Source organism: Poecilia formosa, unplaced genomic scaffold (assembly GCF_000485575.1).
Source record: "Poecilia formosa unplaced genomic scaffold, Poecilia_formosa-5.1.2 Scaffold188, whole genome shotgun sequence".
In the NCBI taxonomy this organism is placed as follows: Eukaryota; Metazoa; Chordata; class Actinopteri; order Cyprinodontiformes; family Poeciliidae; genus Poecilia; species Poecilia formosa.
In genome coordinates, this window is record NW_006800127.1 from 577,595 (window position 1) to 593,000 (window position 15,406).

At 37.7% G+C, this 15,406-nt stretch overlaps 2 protein-coding genes across 3 annotated transcripts; one reads left to right on the top strand and one right to left on the bottom strand.

The window, feature by feature from the left end:
- Positions 1 to 64: 64 nt before the first annotated feature.
- Positions 65 to 6,512, top strand: eif4e1c (eukaryotic translation initiation factor 4E family member 1c). 2 transcript variants are annotated; one of them, XM_007566197.1, is made up of 7 exons: positions 65 to 155; positions 2,079 to 2,164; positions 3,752 to 3,847; positions 4,289 to 4,352; positions 4,665 to 4,778; positions 4,882 to 5,021; positions 5,381 to 6,512. In XM_007566197.1, exons 1-7 carry the CDS (start codon positions 138 to 140, stop codon positions 5,493 to 5,495), a joined length of 633 nt encoding a protein of 210 aa, XP_007566259.1. In that variant the 5' UTR covers positions 65 to 137; the 3' UTR covers positions 5,496 to 6,512. The 2 variants fall into 2 exon arrangements, with proteins under 2 accessions (XP_007566259.1, XP_016534189.1); XM_016678703.1 differs by lacking the exon at positions 65 to 155 and adding an exon at positions 164 to 282.
- A 502-nt stretch (positions 6,513 to 7,014) lies between these two features.
- Positions 7,015 to 13,034, bottom strand: LOC103147716 (transmembrane protein 150A). The gene is made up of 7 exons (XM_007566198.2): positions 12,970 to 13,034; positions 12,076 to 12,123; positions 11,940 to 12,002; positions 11,764 to 11,831; positions 10,887 to 11,017; positions 10,164 to 10,341; positions 7,015 to 9,790 (listed from the first exon to the last, which is right to left on the bottom strand). The coding sequence occupies exons 1-7, from the start codon at positions 13,032 to 13,034 to the stop codon at positions 9,597 to 9,599; spliced, it is 747 nt and encodes a 248-aa protein (XP_007566260.1). The 3' UTR covers positions 7,015 to 9,596.
- Between the last annotated feature and the right edge of the window lie 2,372 nt (positions 13,035 to 15,406).

Sequence of the window (15,406 nt, forward strand, 5' to 3'; positions counted from 1 at the left end):
TTATTATTATTATTAAATAAAATTATGCGGAGCTTGATTATATCCTTTCGTTCGGTCACTCAAGTCAAACTGGAGCGGTGCGGCTTCCGTAGAGCGGATTGAAGCGTCGCACGGGCAGATCGTTTCTACAAGTCAAGATGGCGACATCGGAGCCGGTAAGAGAGACGAGACACAGATGAAAATAACCGACTGATGCGCGCGGAGAGGCTCGTTGAGTCCCCGCTTGATCTGTTAGATTTAATTTCCAAAGTTTCCACGTTGAACGTGACGCTTGTATTTGGGGTAATTGACGGTGTTTCGCATTAACAATATCGGCGTGGATTAGCGTTAGCATGCAGTGCAATGTGCCTGACTTTGTCGGCAGGGAGGGACTGATTGACTGAGCGTCGTTCATTCATACTTCACGCAGTGGTTTGCTTTGGTGTTACTCGACATTAGACCCAAAGTACGGTGGTGGTCATGCCAGGAACATTTTTATTTTGCCCCCTCTAATTTATTGATGCAGTTTATGACGCTAAAAACACGTGTGTATCGAGCTTCTAACTAGCCTAGCACGCCTGCTAAAACTAATGCTAGCAACCCTTAGTTGTGAAGTGAGCTAAGGTTTTATCTTTTTTCTGGCACTTATTACGAGATTTATTGAATTTGTTTGGTCTGTGGGTGTTATAAATGTTAATTTGGTGACTCACGTTCAAATGTGTCCTTCAAAAACACAGCTTGGAATATGTTATAATATTGTCAGTGTAGGGCCTATGAAAGGCAGAAGTCTTCCATAATGCAGATATTAAAACCTTGCAGGTGTCTCGAGTTTCTGCTTTTTAAAAAAAATATATATATATTTAACTGATGAGTTTAAAATATAATCAAAATGTCTGTTCTCCTATTATCTCTCTACGTCCCCCCAGCAGCAGTCAGAGTGTGTTTCTGAGTTTATCATTGACATTTCTTTTTAACTGGAGTTTATGCTAATACATGTCCATGGTTTCAGCCTTGGCTCTGACGTGTCAAGTGGACATGTCCATGGTGCTGTCTGTGGTGCTGAAGAAATGAGATGTAGATGTTTACTTAAAGTTAACATTCACCATCTAATCTATCTTTCTAATTTTGAATGTAGGCGCCCTGGTAAAAGGTAGCCGGTTTTCACTGTTTCTCTCATATAACTAATCTTCTTTTTCAATTTTACTAGTACACGTGATGTCTTAAGACATTGAAGTCATGAGAATAAAAGTTTGTCAACCTCTTACCGTAGCTTCCTACAGGCATAGAAGTAAACAAACTTTTATGTCTGCGTTACCTTTTATCCCTCCTTTTTTAATATGGCAAAATTAACATCGACACAGCCTGTCTGTTCTGTTTTGCAATATCTTGGGCGCTTGGTCGCGTGAAATCTGTGGAACCGTTGAACGTTCAGAACCACGTTTCAAATCACGTGATGAGTCTCTTGATCTTGAGGTTTGGCAGTGACAATGCGGAAAAACATCAAATCTCCAAAAGAAGAGATGGAATGCAGATGGTGATCAAATCATGTAAATGCAGTGGATGCACTTGCAGCTCAGTCTGTGCTGATTTGGATTCACAAACCCCCATTTTGTTGAACGCAGCGAGTGGGTTAGTCATTCATCTGGAATGAATTATTTAATTGGTGGTGGGGAGGGGGCCTTGTCTTTATTTGTATCCTTATAGCTTGTCTCGGCCCTCCGAGGGTTTTCTATTCTATGTGAAGGACGATGTGAAAGTGAAATTCAGATTTTACACAATCTGATTATGGTTAAGAAATACTCTTGTACAACAGAGAATCAGAAGCCAAGTTCAGGGCCGTGCTTTGAGAAGCTTGCTTAGTCATCTCACTGTTTCGTGTTGGACGTCTAAACTGGGTGACTGATTAAGTTTTCAGGATTTAAAGACTAAATTGTTATTGAAATTGCGTTAGTAAATATTACTCATTTTTTGTCGCTCTGATTAAAAAATATGTTGGTGCCTTTCTCGTCTGCAGTGCGTGCAAAACTAGGATTCATTCAGATTCATGTATTCTGTTTCCTCTGCAGCTATATGATGTGTTTGTGTGTTTATCTCTTTAGAAAGCAGCTGAAACTGAAGATCAACAGGCTGATGGTCAGGTTGTTGCAAATCCTGAGCAGTATATCAAACATCCATTGCAAAACAGGTAAGAATCAAAACCACTGAGTTGAATAGGTGAATGTTGGAAAAACATTTTGAATATCAAACTTGGACTGTTCTGCTGAGATCATTTCATGTTCAAATGAATACATTTCTTCCTCATTTAACTGAGTTGGTTAATTAACTACATCCTTCTTGGTGGACATTATAAAAGCATTTGCTAAATACGAGCAAACAGCAAAGCAAGAGTAAAACTTTCCTGTTTCTGTGGTGGCACTAAGCACATTGTGTCTTTTAGTAATTCAAGCTTCAGAAACTTTGAACCTGTTTGCAATTTCTTTCATCTTGTTTTATTTTTTTTGGTCTCTTTAGTACACGTTTAAATCACACAATGAAGCTTAGCTACACAGTTGCAACATAAGGAGACATGGTAATCTCTTTAAGTTTCAGTGAGGTAACATGATTTTCTTACAAGGTGCTACTTGAAACTACCAGCTGCTTGGAAATATGAAAAACATATTTTGCTTCTGAAAATGTGTTGTTTTGGGGGAAGTAAAAGAACATGCAAATATATAGTTACAGTTAAATAAGCCTTAAAATAAATAATAAAAAAAACCTATAGATTTATGAAATACAAAGTGGAGAAAATCAGAATGCGAATTTTCTTGCATTGAAGAAAATCTGATCTGTGTTGTTCAGACTGTCATAAAAAGATCAGATGCAGGTCACATTAAGGCAACAAAAAAAATCAGAATTGGGTCGTTTCAGGTTGCAGTATGAAAACAGCCAAAGTGATTCATATCAGCCGATATTAATAACTATTGTTTAGATTTTTGTTTTAAGTATCGGAGATACTGCCAAACTGGTGACATGACCTTTCTTGTTTTTTAACTGTTTTATCCACAGTTTCCTCTCGGTTTTTTTTTTTATTTTTTATTTTTTTTTTTGTTAACAGTTATGAGATATGGTGGCAAACCCCAAAACTGCTACTACGCAAGTTACTCAAGAGGTTGTTGCTAGGTAACAACAGGTGACTCAACAGGTTGTTGCTAAGTAACAAAGAGTGAGTGCCTGAGTTAGTTTATGGCACACACTTTGATTAGCTAGCTGGGAGAGGTTGAGTGACCAAAGTCTTTACTCTGCCTACATCCCCCAAAATGCTGTGGGGTTCTGCATCAGACTCCAGTAAAATTATTTAACATTTTATCAGCTGTTGACATTGATCATGTGTCTGGTCTATTGCCCAGCCTTACTACACAGTAATAATGGGTTTTACGCTGCTGATGGGTGGGTTTAATGGAACAGCTGTAGGTGGTGGGGGCACTGAGTTCGCCTGGTGTCCCCTGTCTGCCCTCGGCCCTCTCCCGGCCAGCCCCGCCCCTCCTGGGAAACGTATGAAAGAATAAATGCTCCCATTGTACACAAAGGCTGCGTTTCTAGTGCTGCCGATGGTTTTCTGCGTTCATGTGTGCTTTTGTTGAGAAGCTGTTGTTTCTGCTGTGCACTGAGGTCATACAATATGAAGTAAAAACCTCTTTCGACCAATTTGGCTCATAATATTAGATAAGAGGTATTTCCTTTGTGAGAGAAGCAATAAATTGCCATGTGAACCTGAACTTGCTTCCTTTTTCAGATGGGCCCTGTGGTATTTCAAAAATGACAAGAGCAAAAGCTGGACGGAGAACTTGCGTCTCATTTCCAAGTTTGACACAGTTGAAGACTTTTGGGCGTAAGTTTCGTTTTTATGAAATGATACAAACTCCTACAAATACAATGTGGAATCATTTATGTTGACTGAGATTGACTTCAAATGAATTCAACGTTTTTAATTTTCTGAGTTTTTATGAAAGTGGTTTAAAAGCACAAATAATCTCTCGTTTTTCTTTTTCTATTTCAATAATGTACTGTGAACTGTTTCTGAATATTACAAAGATACTATTGAATATTCCCATAATATATTTTTCATGCTGAATATATGAAACCTTCCATCAAAACACAAACGCATATCAGTCCAGCAGGTCTGTTTTAAAGTCTTTATTTGGCTCCCATGTCTGCAGGATGTTGCTGATCATTTTACTGTGATCTAAAGCAAATGAGGCTCGACATTTATGTTTGGATTTTACTGAGTTTTGTTGTTTGATGTTAAAAATTCTTCTGATCTTCGTTGCAGATTATATAACCACATACAGCAACCAAGCAAACTTGGCTTTGGTTGTGATTATTCCTTGTTTAAGGTAAATCTACTTCTTCTTTTTTTTTCCTTTTTGTCCATTTTTATGAATATTTGGTGCCTACAATCTGACATTTTTTCCTTGTTATCATCTGATAATGTTTTATTTCTCTTAATATGTTGAAATAAAATAAGAGTTGGTATTATTTCACTTTCACAGTCTGGTTTTCATACACACAAGCATATCTGAAATCAGCTTTTTCAAATTAGACTGTTCTCTTGAGTTTAAGAATGTATACAATGGACAAAATATGAATGCATCTGAAAGAAATGGACACGCTGTAGTATTGAACATAATTGTAATTATCTGTGCCAGGATGGTATTAAGCCAATGTGGGAAGATGACCGGAATAAGCTCGGGGGTCGATGGCTGATGACCCTCAACAAACAACAGAGGCATAACGACCTCGACCGCTACTGGATGGAAACGGTACCACCGCTGTTTTCTCCTCACAACGACTCCCTGCCATCTAACAGGATGATTTGTTTAGGAAAAGATGAATTGACCCACGTTGTCATGCTGAACCTTACAGCTCCTGTGTTTAGTTGGTGAGTCATTTGATGAGGCAAGTGAAGAGGTATGCGGAGCTGTGGTGAACGTCAGACCTAAAGGCGACAAAATATCCATCTGGACAAGCAACTGCCAAAACAGGGAAGCCATCATGACGATAGGGTAAGAAAGAAAGTCACACCAATATGCAGGACTGGTCAAAAATATTTATACCCTTTGGTCTTTTTCACATTTTCTCACAATACAACCTCAAACTTTTGTCTTTTGTGATGTTTTATGTCGTAGAACATCACAATTATTGTGATGTGGAAGAAACTGATCCTTGGGTCTCAAATCTTTTATCAAGTAAAAATCAGAAAAGTGGATGGAATATAATTATATCACACCTTATGTTGGTCTAACATGAAATCTCAGTGAAACACATTGAATTTTTTTTTTTTTTTTGTGACTGGTGTTGTACTGCTGGATTCCTACGACCATTAGATGGTGACTGTGAGCTTCTCTTCCTTGTGTCTCTACAGGCAACTTTACAAAGAGCGTTTGAACATCCCTATAAAAGCCATGATTGGCTACCAGTCTCATGACGACACGTCCAGTAAGAGCGGCTCCACCACCAAGAACATGTACTCTGTTTGAAAACCCTTCCCCCTGTTTCAACTTGCTGTAGATTTAAACAATTACCAGTCTGCATCATCACATTAACTTTTTGAGTTGTCAACTACTATAGTGTATTTTCCTTTTATTGCAAACAAATATTGTTTAAAGTGTGTACAGTCTGAGCTTTCCCCCCACCCCTCCAACACAAGGAGTTATTAGAACCAGGCTGGCTGGAGAGTCTGCCTCAAGATGTCTTAAATGAGCAGAACATAAATGATTTCCTTTTAGAGTTGAGGAGTTGTGTGACTCGTATAGCGACCTCCCACGGCCATGCTGAGAGCGAGCTTTTTTCAGTACTCGACTTCTTTGAGTTGGGAAAGAACCCCCCTTAACTTTTTAAGGCCTTGTGTTTTCCTCATGCTGAATTCTCCTCTAAAAAGTGTTTCTTCTCCCACAAGAAAAATTCTAGACACATTTAGTTTTTGCTTCACGGAACAAGTTTTAAGGACAGTTTTTAACTTGATTTATTCAGAGCATGAGGTGGGCTTTCAGGTGCATCAGCATGAAGAATCTACAGCATCCTAAAGTTCGGAAAAGCTGTGCTCACACTCCAAAGTGGAAGGTTTGGATTTTAAGGCCATCTGTTACTTCAGCCACGCTGGAATTGTTGAATATTGCTTGTAGTATTTCTTGTTTTGTTTTTCTTCCACTTACATTTATTTATAATGTATGCATTGCAGTTACTTAGTTGAAATACAAAAACGAAACTTGTTTTATTTTTCTTTGGTTACAGTTTATAGTGAGGACTACTGCATATAGATGACATTTTTTTCCCTGTGTACCATACAGTAACATTGCTGACAGAAGGTGTGCTTTTCACTGTTCTCTTCCTAACAGCAACTGTAGATTATGTCGCACTCCTCAGCTGATGCGAAAGAAAGATGATATTCATTGTGAAATGACTTTGCTCATAATGTATCTTTATTATCTGTAATTCCAGGATGTATATTACTTCTTCTTTCAAGTAAAGGTTAAGTGCTTTGCATTAAACCACAACATTGTTGTCACTTTTGTGAAGAGTTTTGAGTTCTCAGTGATTCAGCATGAAACCCAATCTACCAAGATTAGTTTGCTTGTGAACAACTGCAACGAGTCCAAAAGCCTTACAATAAATTGTTTAATGGAGACTTGGTGATCATAAGATGCCACCCTGAGCTGTAGTTTGCAAACTACTGGTACACATAAAAAAAAAAAGAAAAAAAAAAAGAAAAGTATTTTGAGAAAGTTTTTGTCATTTCAGGAAGTGAATCCCATTCATACATTTATTACAGGAGTGAAATATTTGATTATATTTTTTATTTCAGGTGCTTGAAATCCTTGAAAGTGCTTGAATTGCAATTGGGTGTTTTCAAGGTTTGGAAAGTGCTTGATATACAAATTGGAAGGTTTGCTAATGTTTGATTAAAAGCCAAAATATGGAAAACATCATTTATAAATGAAACCAAATATTTATTGTAATTTAAAATGACCCAGGCATTCAGACGACAACACCTCAAAATTTCATCTCAGAAAATTTGAATATTAGAGCAATTTAAAAAATAATTTTAGGTGCACCATATGCTGAGGCAACAGTTGTCAATGCTGCTCTCCTCGGTATGATTCAGGTCATTTGCTGCATGTCTTCTGTTAGCTGGACTCTTGTCCAGATACTGTTGAATAAAAATTGATGGTACCAAAATCCATCTTTAAAAAAAGCACATTTTTAATCTATGTATACTATGTAATGTCCAATTTATGGTCCACACAGTGTTTGTCGCTTCAGCCATCAAAGACTGAAGCGACAATTTACAGGTGTCCAGAAGACACACTCTCCACAAGGACATCAAACAAAAGGGTCTTGCTAAAGGAGCTGGTTGTTCAGAGTGCTGTATCCTTACATATTTATAGAAAGTTGTCTAGAACAAAAAAAAAAAAAAAAATGTGGTGTGAAAAGGTGCAACAGGAATAAATGCAGCCTTCAGAGGTTTGTTGGGCAAAATATTTATCTAATCATCACAGCTTTGTGCAAAGACAACTATTATTGAATTTTGACGCTTCCTACAAGCTCTCATGTTACTTCATGACCTGAATGTTTTCAGCAAGACTGAGGACACTAATGTTGAAAAACAACAAATGAAGAATAGCTGAGGACCTGGTCATTATGGGTTAAGGCTAAGGAAACTCTACAGGTGAGGAGAATTTTAAATTGTTCGTGGTTTTGGGCAAATGACAAGATCACCCATGCGTTTAGGAATTCAAACACAATAAAACATTTTCAGAGATCTTAATCTAATTTTATTTGAAAGAAAAAACAAAGAAGTATATGGGAACGATAATTTAGCAGTTTCAAGATGACTCCTAGTTTTATGTTTTTCCAGCATGGTCGTCCCCTTAAACTAATGAGAAAAGCAAGGACTTCACCACAATATTTACCCAACTTGGTAACTCGGTCTTGGAATACCTGCTGATACAATCAGGTAATGTAATGGAAAGGACACAGACAACACCTTCTGTAAAGGAGGTGATGACGTCTGTGTGTTTTCAGTGAGAATGAATCGCATAAGTCTTTGTTCAAAAACGTCACTCAGTTTAAATGTCTAGTCAAACAGGATCTTTGGTAGTTACAGGAACTCCGACCTTCGATCCGAGAGCAGGATAGACTCCAAGAGCATCATAGTCTATCCTGTCTATCAGCACGACACACGTAATGACTTCTTAACGCTATTAAAGTGCCTAAACGTCAGGTTTGTACCGAGCTACAAGAGAAAATGTGTTTGTTGGTACACTCTGTCCACATTCTAAAGGTTATTGCACTAAAAAACACACACACACAGGCTTGAACCGTTTCATTAATGCCAGATGACTTGGGTAAATAATTTCTGGTAAGTACAGTTTACACAGCTGTGAAAAATTATTCACATCCCTGTTCACATTTTGCTACGGGACAACCACAAATTTTAATGCGTTTTATTAGGGTTTTATGTGATAGACAAACAGAAAGTACTACATAATTGAGAAGTGGAAGGAAATTGACACATGGTTTGCAAATTTGTGGCAAAGTGTGACATTTGTGTTCAGGCATTCTCGCTTTTATTCCCTACATAAAAATCCAGAGCAAGCAATTACCGCTGAAAGTCTCCCAATTAGTAAATGGAGTCCATCTGTGTGAAAGCCATTCCCAGTATAACTAAAACCTGCTCTGTGAAAGCCTTCGAGGTTCGTTAGAGAACACTAGTGAAGACCAAGCAAACACGGCAGACAGATCAGGGAGAAAAGTGGTGACTCTCATGTTCGAAACTGGAACAGATATTGCACAAAAATATGCCAATCCATCTAAATTGGCGAGTCGGGCAAGGAGACACAGCCACAGCTACAGTGGAATGATCAAACCATTCCGGTCTTCAAATCAAGACCGTTCAAGTCTCGATTTGAACAGTCCAGCCCAAATCAAGACTTGCACTCAAAGAACAATCTGTGGCAAGATTTTTTAAATTTCTTATCAATTCAATCTGACTGAGCTCGAGCAATGTCGCACCAAAGACTGGGGAGAAATTTTAATTTGTAAACGTGGAAACCTCGTAGAGACGTACCACCAAAAGTGTTGCGGCTGTAAATGCAGTGAATGATTGTTGTACAAAGTGCCGGCTCAGTGCTTCTGAATACATTTCCACACTGCACATTTCAGATGTACTTAGTGTTGGCGTATCATATAAACTCCCGCACACACACACACAAAAAATAAAATAAAACAAAGGTTGTGGTTAATGTGATGAAAAAATTAGAAAAAGTTCTAGAGAGTGAATGATTTTGAAAGGAACTATAAGTATGTGGTTTGTTCTGTTGCTGTTAAAGTGGAAGAGTTTTCATAAATATATTACCTAAGATACAGAAATGCCCAATTTAAAGAAACCTTTTTTTCAAGTAACAGTTGAGATGATGAAACAAAAGTGAACGTAATCCAAGCCGTCAAAAACTGAAGAGAAGAAATAACATAAAACGCTATTGAACCTTCAGCCAGGGTCCAGCCACTGTGGTCACTGATGTCCTACGCAGTCCTTCACTGCTGTTTGTGCTTTCCTGCTGGATCCTGGCCGCCTTATATCATGACATGGGCAAAATCAAGGGCTTTTCCTCCTCGCGTTTGCTCAGCAGGTTTGAAACCATGAAGGACGAGAAGAAGAAAAACTCCACTGTGTAGGTGAGCTCAAACATCTGCAGGTTGACACTGAGGGTCCACTCGAAAACTGCGGACAGGAGGTTGTAGATGTACTTTTCCTGGACGAAAAAAATGGTATCTGCAGGTTGTCGAGTTAAGGATCTGAAGGACAAAGTCAGATCATCACTGGAAAGATTGTTTATGGCTGAATTGATCAAGGATTAAATCTCTTTTATATTTATATTCACTCCCTCACTGAACCGCCCCGGGGAAGGTTTCGTGCTTCCTCCTTGTGTCGTGCAAGCTGCTGTAGTCAGTCCCACTTAGTAAACACAGTTGCACCGCAGATCTGTGAAGAACTTTGAGGCTATAACTTGGGTCTCACTGCTATACTCTGCCTTCAGATATAGTTTAAAATCATCAAGTCAAATGATTGTATTAACCATGCAAATGATAAGCATTTCTTTACTAAACAAAGCTGATGTTGGCATTAGACTCTCCGAAAAGGATACAGCAGACAGTCACAGTGAACTGAACCACTGCGAAGAAGACGCGCAGAGGGAAGAGGAACCTTTCGAACCCGGTCAGGACACACTTCCCCGTCAGGGTGCAGAGCAGGATGGTGTAGAAGCAGGCACACGTGAAGCTGACAGCAGCTCCGAGGTAGTGCAGGAGAGTTGCAGCCTCCGGCTGTGGAGAGCAGTAACAGCTTTTTCATTATGAAAACACAGAAACATTCTTCTTTCATTGCAGTTAATTATTAATTCTCTACTAATGCTAGTAGTGAATTATTATTATTATTTTTTTTGTCCTTCTTGCTGTTCAGCTCAGTCTTTTCCTCATGATTGGAAAAGATTTCAAAAGAAGGCATGTGATTGGTTTCGGTAGTGGAAAATAGCAGATGGTTTAATGCTCCTGTCGGTAACAGACTTTCAATAACTTAGTCTGGAATCAAAAATAAAACACTGGTTTCTGTGCAACATTATAAGCTGCGTACGAGATTAAAATACGCCTCCTGTGCTGGAAATCTTTAAAAGAGTGCGTGCATAAAGCAAATAGTGACCTGCCTTTATTTGCTCTTTCAACACAGGTGTGAACTGAAACAGTTCCACATTAATACAAGTATTCATAAGATAAAATCTTTTTACAATTCATCCTTCTGCATAGCAGCCATAGGGGGTCTTCTGCTCACTTTTACACCTCTGAATACTTGAAGGAAATAAAGCACCGCTTACGTTGCAGTTTCCAGCAGCAAAGGCGCCGGCGGCTGCCACCAGTCCAAAGGCTAACGCCATTTTGCTCAGCATGGAGTGGCACATGTGTCTCTCCATTATGTGGGCATGATGGAATACGGTGAATAGCACAACTAAAGATGAAAACAGGATTAGCATGACACATATCGGAACATGCACCAAACCACCTTAAAAACTATTCATACCACTTTGACCTAGTTATTAAATATATGTGTATCATTTAATCTCCGTTTAAATTGAGTCGCTGTGTGAAGGCCTCGGAGGTTTGTTAGAGAACATTAGGGAACAAACAGCAACAAGAAACACAGCAGATAAGATATAGAGTCAGTTTAGTTTAAAAAACAATATCTCAAACTCTGAATGAAACTCTGAAAACCGATCAAGGATTTCACACCAGCAAACCTTCAACATATGGCCGTTGAAGGTTTGCAAGGCGAGCAAGGAGAGCATTTGCTATCCGTAAATTTGGGTTTTAAGAAAATTCTCGAAAGAGAGCTAACAGGAAATCCGGTTAGCCGCGAACATGTAGGAAGCAGTAGACAATTTGGTCAGATGAGAAATAAAGTCAAACTTTCTGCAAGCACTGTGTCCGAAAAAGAATCAGTGAACATCAATGAGAGCATGCCGTCCCCCCATGATGATACATTGTTGAGACAGCGTCAAGGGGAGGTTTTTCTTTAGATGGGACAGAAAAGCCAGTCAGAACTGATGCCTGTTTAATTTTCCTCTCCCTTTAATTAACTTTAAGTTGAAGAACGTTATGAGTGTGAAAAATGGATGAATGACAAATGTCATGGGATGTGAATACTTTTTAAGGCACTTTACATGTGAAGAACAGGCATTTTGCTGCTGAACTCACAGAGAAAGGTTCCCGCATTCATTGTTGCTGTAAACAGCGAGCTTTCTGGAGCAAAGGTGCCACTTCCACTGGAATAAAAAAATAAAAAAAAATCAAAAAATCATGTTTTATTGTTTATGTTAATGATTCTAGTCTTGGGAAGACAAAATAAGACATTAAGTCTCCTGACTTTTCACCTTATTGTAGGAACAATGCAACATTCTTTGGTCTCGTTCCCTCGGCAGACATTTTTACCACTCCTACAAGAGAAATTGAGAACTTATTAGTTAAGATTTTTTTTTTAAGTTAAAATACAAATGATACTCAACTCACCAATCACTGAGCGAACACACATGATTGTTGGAGTAGGCCATGCCATATCTGAAAAAAAAAATGCATAAGTGATCAATTTAGTTACATAATATCATGTTTGAATTCCAGCTTTAATAGGATGTAATAGTTAAATTGCTGCCAAGTAGGTTTTGTTAAGGTTTCATTAAATCACAAGTGTCTTCTTATTTCTTTTGTATCAAATTAAGACTTATTAAACCAGCTTATTCATGTATTCAGGCTATGAAAACTTTAAACCAGAGTGAATTAACAAAATATTTTGCCTCAGTAAATTTTACTGCTAGAACCAAACTCAAAGAAAGACACAATAGAGGAGGGGAAAAAAACTCACTCCACCACAACTGACTTTTAGAGTTTAATTATTATCAGAATGAATAACAAGGAAACATCTGTAGGTTTTTCTTGTTGATCCAGTGAGCACACCCTGGCACCCTAAACAAGCCGGGTCACATATTTTCATCTCACCATCTCAAGGATACACGCAACTCACATCTGACTAAATTTGTGCCTTTGTGCTGGTTTTGTCTGATTTGGACAACTTTTTAAAGATTATACGGTGCCTCATCTGCACAGAATCATGCCGGGGTTATCTGTTACAAATGTCAGTCCTTCAACGTCTTTTTATTTTTCCTAGCCAGGAATATATAATCTGTACTGTCGTCGTGGTAACCATGAGGTGGTCTTGACATGCTGCCTTTTGTGGAATCTGTCACATTATCAGCAGGAAGCTGATCAGAAGGTGAAAAACAAACAAAACTGTTGTAAACTTGCCATTTAATGCCAGTACACACAGCAGAGACAGTAAGCTGTAAAAATGAAATGTTGTCTTTTAACCAGGATGTAAAGACATTAGAGACACTGTCAATAAAGACTTACACGCTCCATGTTCCAATGAAGGACACCAGGGTTAGTGAGATGGGAAGGATGATCCAGAGCACCATGTCTCCGGGTTTAGGAAGAAGAATGAAAGTAAAAACAAGGATTCCTGATGTCTTCAACACACTCGGTGTCAGACCTCTTTAGAGGTTTGTGGATTCCTCATGGAGAGAGAGCATTAAATACCCAGGTAAAAAAAAAAAGATCACAAAACCCCTCAAAACCTCAGTGGTAAATAAATGTAATGCTCCTTTTTTTATAATAAGCAGTAACTCCGGTGTTGTTAAAGTAAGTCCTCCACAATCAAGAGCACAGTGCTGCTTTATATGAGCCTCCTTCTGTTTGTCTCTGCCACTCCTCTGAAGCACCACCTTATTCTGAGAGAAGAGCGTTGGGAAACACAGGGTTGGCCCTCTGTCTTTAACCACATTGTTTGTATCGTTTCAAAGACTCTCTGTAGGCTTTGTCATGTGGAAAGCTTTTTATTGTTACAAATGTATAAAAGTTTGGCACATGAACACCGGCTTAGGATTGTGCTGCAAAATACTAAACTTGCTCAACTTTTCCTGTAAATCAATGATGGAAGAAAGTAAAGAACAACTTTCATACATACATAGATATATATATATATATATGAAGAGAGAGAGAGAGAGAGAGAGAGAGAGATTGTGAAAACATTTTAGGCTCTGAAAACTGAAAGAAAATGAAAGCAGTAACTTATTTGGTTGTTTAATTTTCCAGGAACTTGTGGACTGTCAGGTTTTTGTGAACTTAAAAAAGAAAATAAAAATCTTTCAAAAGCCCCTATTCTCCAAATAGTTATTTCTTTCAATGATTTGTTAGCTAAACTGGGATACACAATGTGGGCCAGAATTCCTGCATGGGATTCTAAATGTTTTAAACTCATCACATTTTATATAAACTGCATGTTATGTCATGTTACATAACATGCAAGGCTTAGGTATTTATTCAGGAGTGTTGCTGTCTACATCACCGCCAGACAGGCAGCGGTCACATTGGATTTTTTTCATTTAATTCTTTTTGACCGTTCTCTGGAAACTCAAGAGAAGGTCGAAAGTGAAAGTTCAGCAGCTTCTGAAATACTCAGACTAAAACGTCTGGCATCAACATTGGTACAAATAAAACTTTCTGACAAGCAGTGTTTCATTTTCAATACGGACCCACTTAAGCAAACCGCCGGCAGATGACAAAATTGTTAAAACAGACAATAAGCAGCACAAAACACATTAACAAACCACCTGAAAATATCAAATAAAAATAGGCGACACTAGGAATAAAGCATGAAAAACATAAAGTACAATCCATTAATGCTTACTCCATTGTCCTTAAAATGTGTTTAAAATTCTCCAGTTGAATTTAGCTGCACAATTTCAGGTCCTGTTGTCGTTAAGTGATGTAGGAAAAATGCCTTTTTTCATAATATTTAAATATTATGTAAAAGAAAAAAAGGAATTAAGTAATTAAATTTTAATAGCAGAAGATAAAATAGTTATTTCAATACAAATACTGTTATTTTAGATTTGTAATAACATTAGTAAATATTACATTGTATTATTATATAATAAACAATGTGAAAAATAAAAAAAAAATGTTGCAGGTATCTTGTATCCATCTAAAAATATTTTCAACTTTGGAAGCTAGTTTTGAAAAGCTAGAGTTAAAAGATTTTCTGAGCTTTTGCATGTTGATAATACGTTAGTTTGGACTAAACTACCCAAGGTTGCCATTACTCTCAGTCTTGTGAAGTGAGTCTGAATCTCTTCCTCTATTGTTCATTTCTCAATAAAATATGAGTATTTATTTTTTTTACTATCTAAATGTAAGTACACTGCTTTTAGAGCAGCAGCGCGTGAGGTGTGCATGTTCACAACTGTATACACTTCACAGATAGGTAATAGCACTTTTTCTTTCTTATCAGAGCTCTGCACAATGAGCTGATCCAGCCCAGCTGAATTAAAGGAGTGAGATGACAGGGTTAGGGTTTTATTAGGAAGATATATAATTTGATACTATTGCTGAATACTGTAATGACCTTTTCTATGATTTACCTACAGTTTTACAGACTATACACAACTGTTTAGCACCTGTAGGTTTAACACCTGTTAAAAACTACATTAAGTATGAAAATCAAAAGTCTAAAGCCAAATAATACTATTACAGTATTGGCATGCATGTACCTTGAGATTCAATATTGTGCCAAATATTGCATCCAAGTTAATCTTTGTGATTGTCTCACATTAATATTGGAGTGATAATTGCAATGCCTTATTTTGTGCAGCTCTAGATGACATCTTTAGATAGCTAGCTAGCTAGCTAGCTAGCTAGATAGATAGATAGATAGATAGATAGATAGATAGATAGATAGATAGATAGATAGACTTTTTTCCTCACCAATTATTATTATTATTATTATTAT

Coding starts and splice junctions, on each gene's coding strand:
- eif4e1c (XM_016678703.1), top strand. CDS start 193: ATGCGCGCGGAGAGGCTCGTTGAGTCCCCGCTTGATCTGTTAGATTTA. Junction 283..2,078: donor ACGTGACGCTTGTATTTGGG/GTAATTGACGGT, acceptor TTATCTCTTTAG/AAAGCAGCTGAAACTGAAGA. Junction 4,779..4,881: donor ACCGCTACTGGATGGAAACG/GTACCACCGCTG, acceptor TGAACCTTACAG/CTCCTGTGTTTAGTTGGTGA.
- LOC103147716 (XM_007566198.2), bottom strand. CDS start 13,034: ATGGTGCTCTGGATCATCCTTCCCATCTCACTAACCCTGGTGTCCTTC. Junction 10,342..10,886: donor TTGCTGCTGGAAACTGCAAC/GTAAGCGGTGCT, acceptor TGCTCTCCACAG/CCGGAGGCTGCAACTCTCCT. Junction 9,791..10,163: donor GTTCACTGTGACTGTCTGCT/GTATCCTTTTCG, acceptor GACAACCTGCAG/ATACCATTTTTTTCGTCCAG.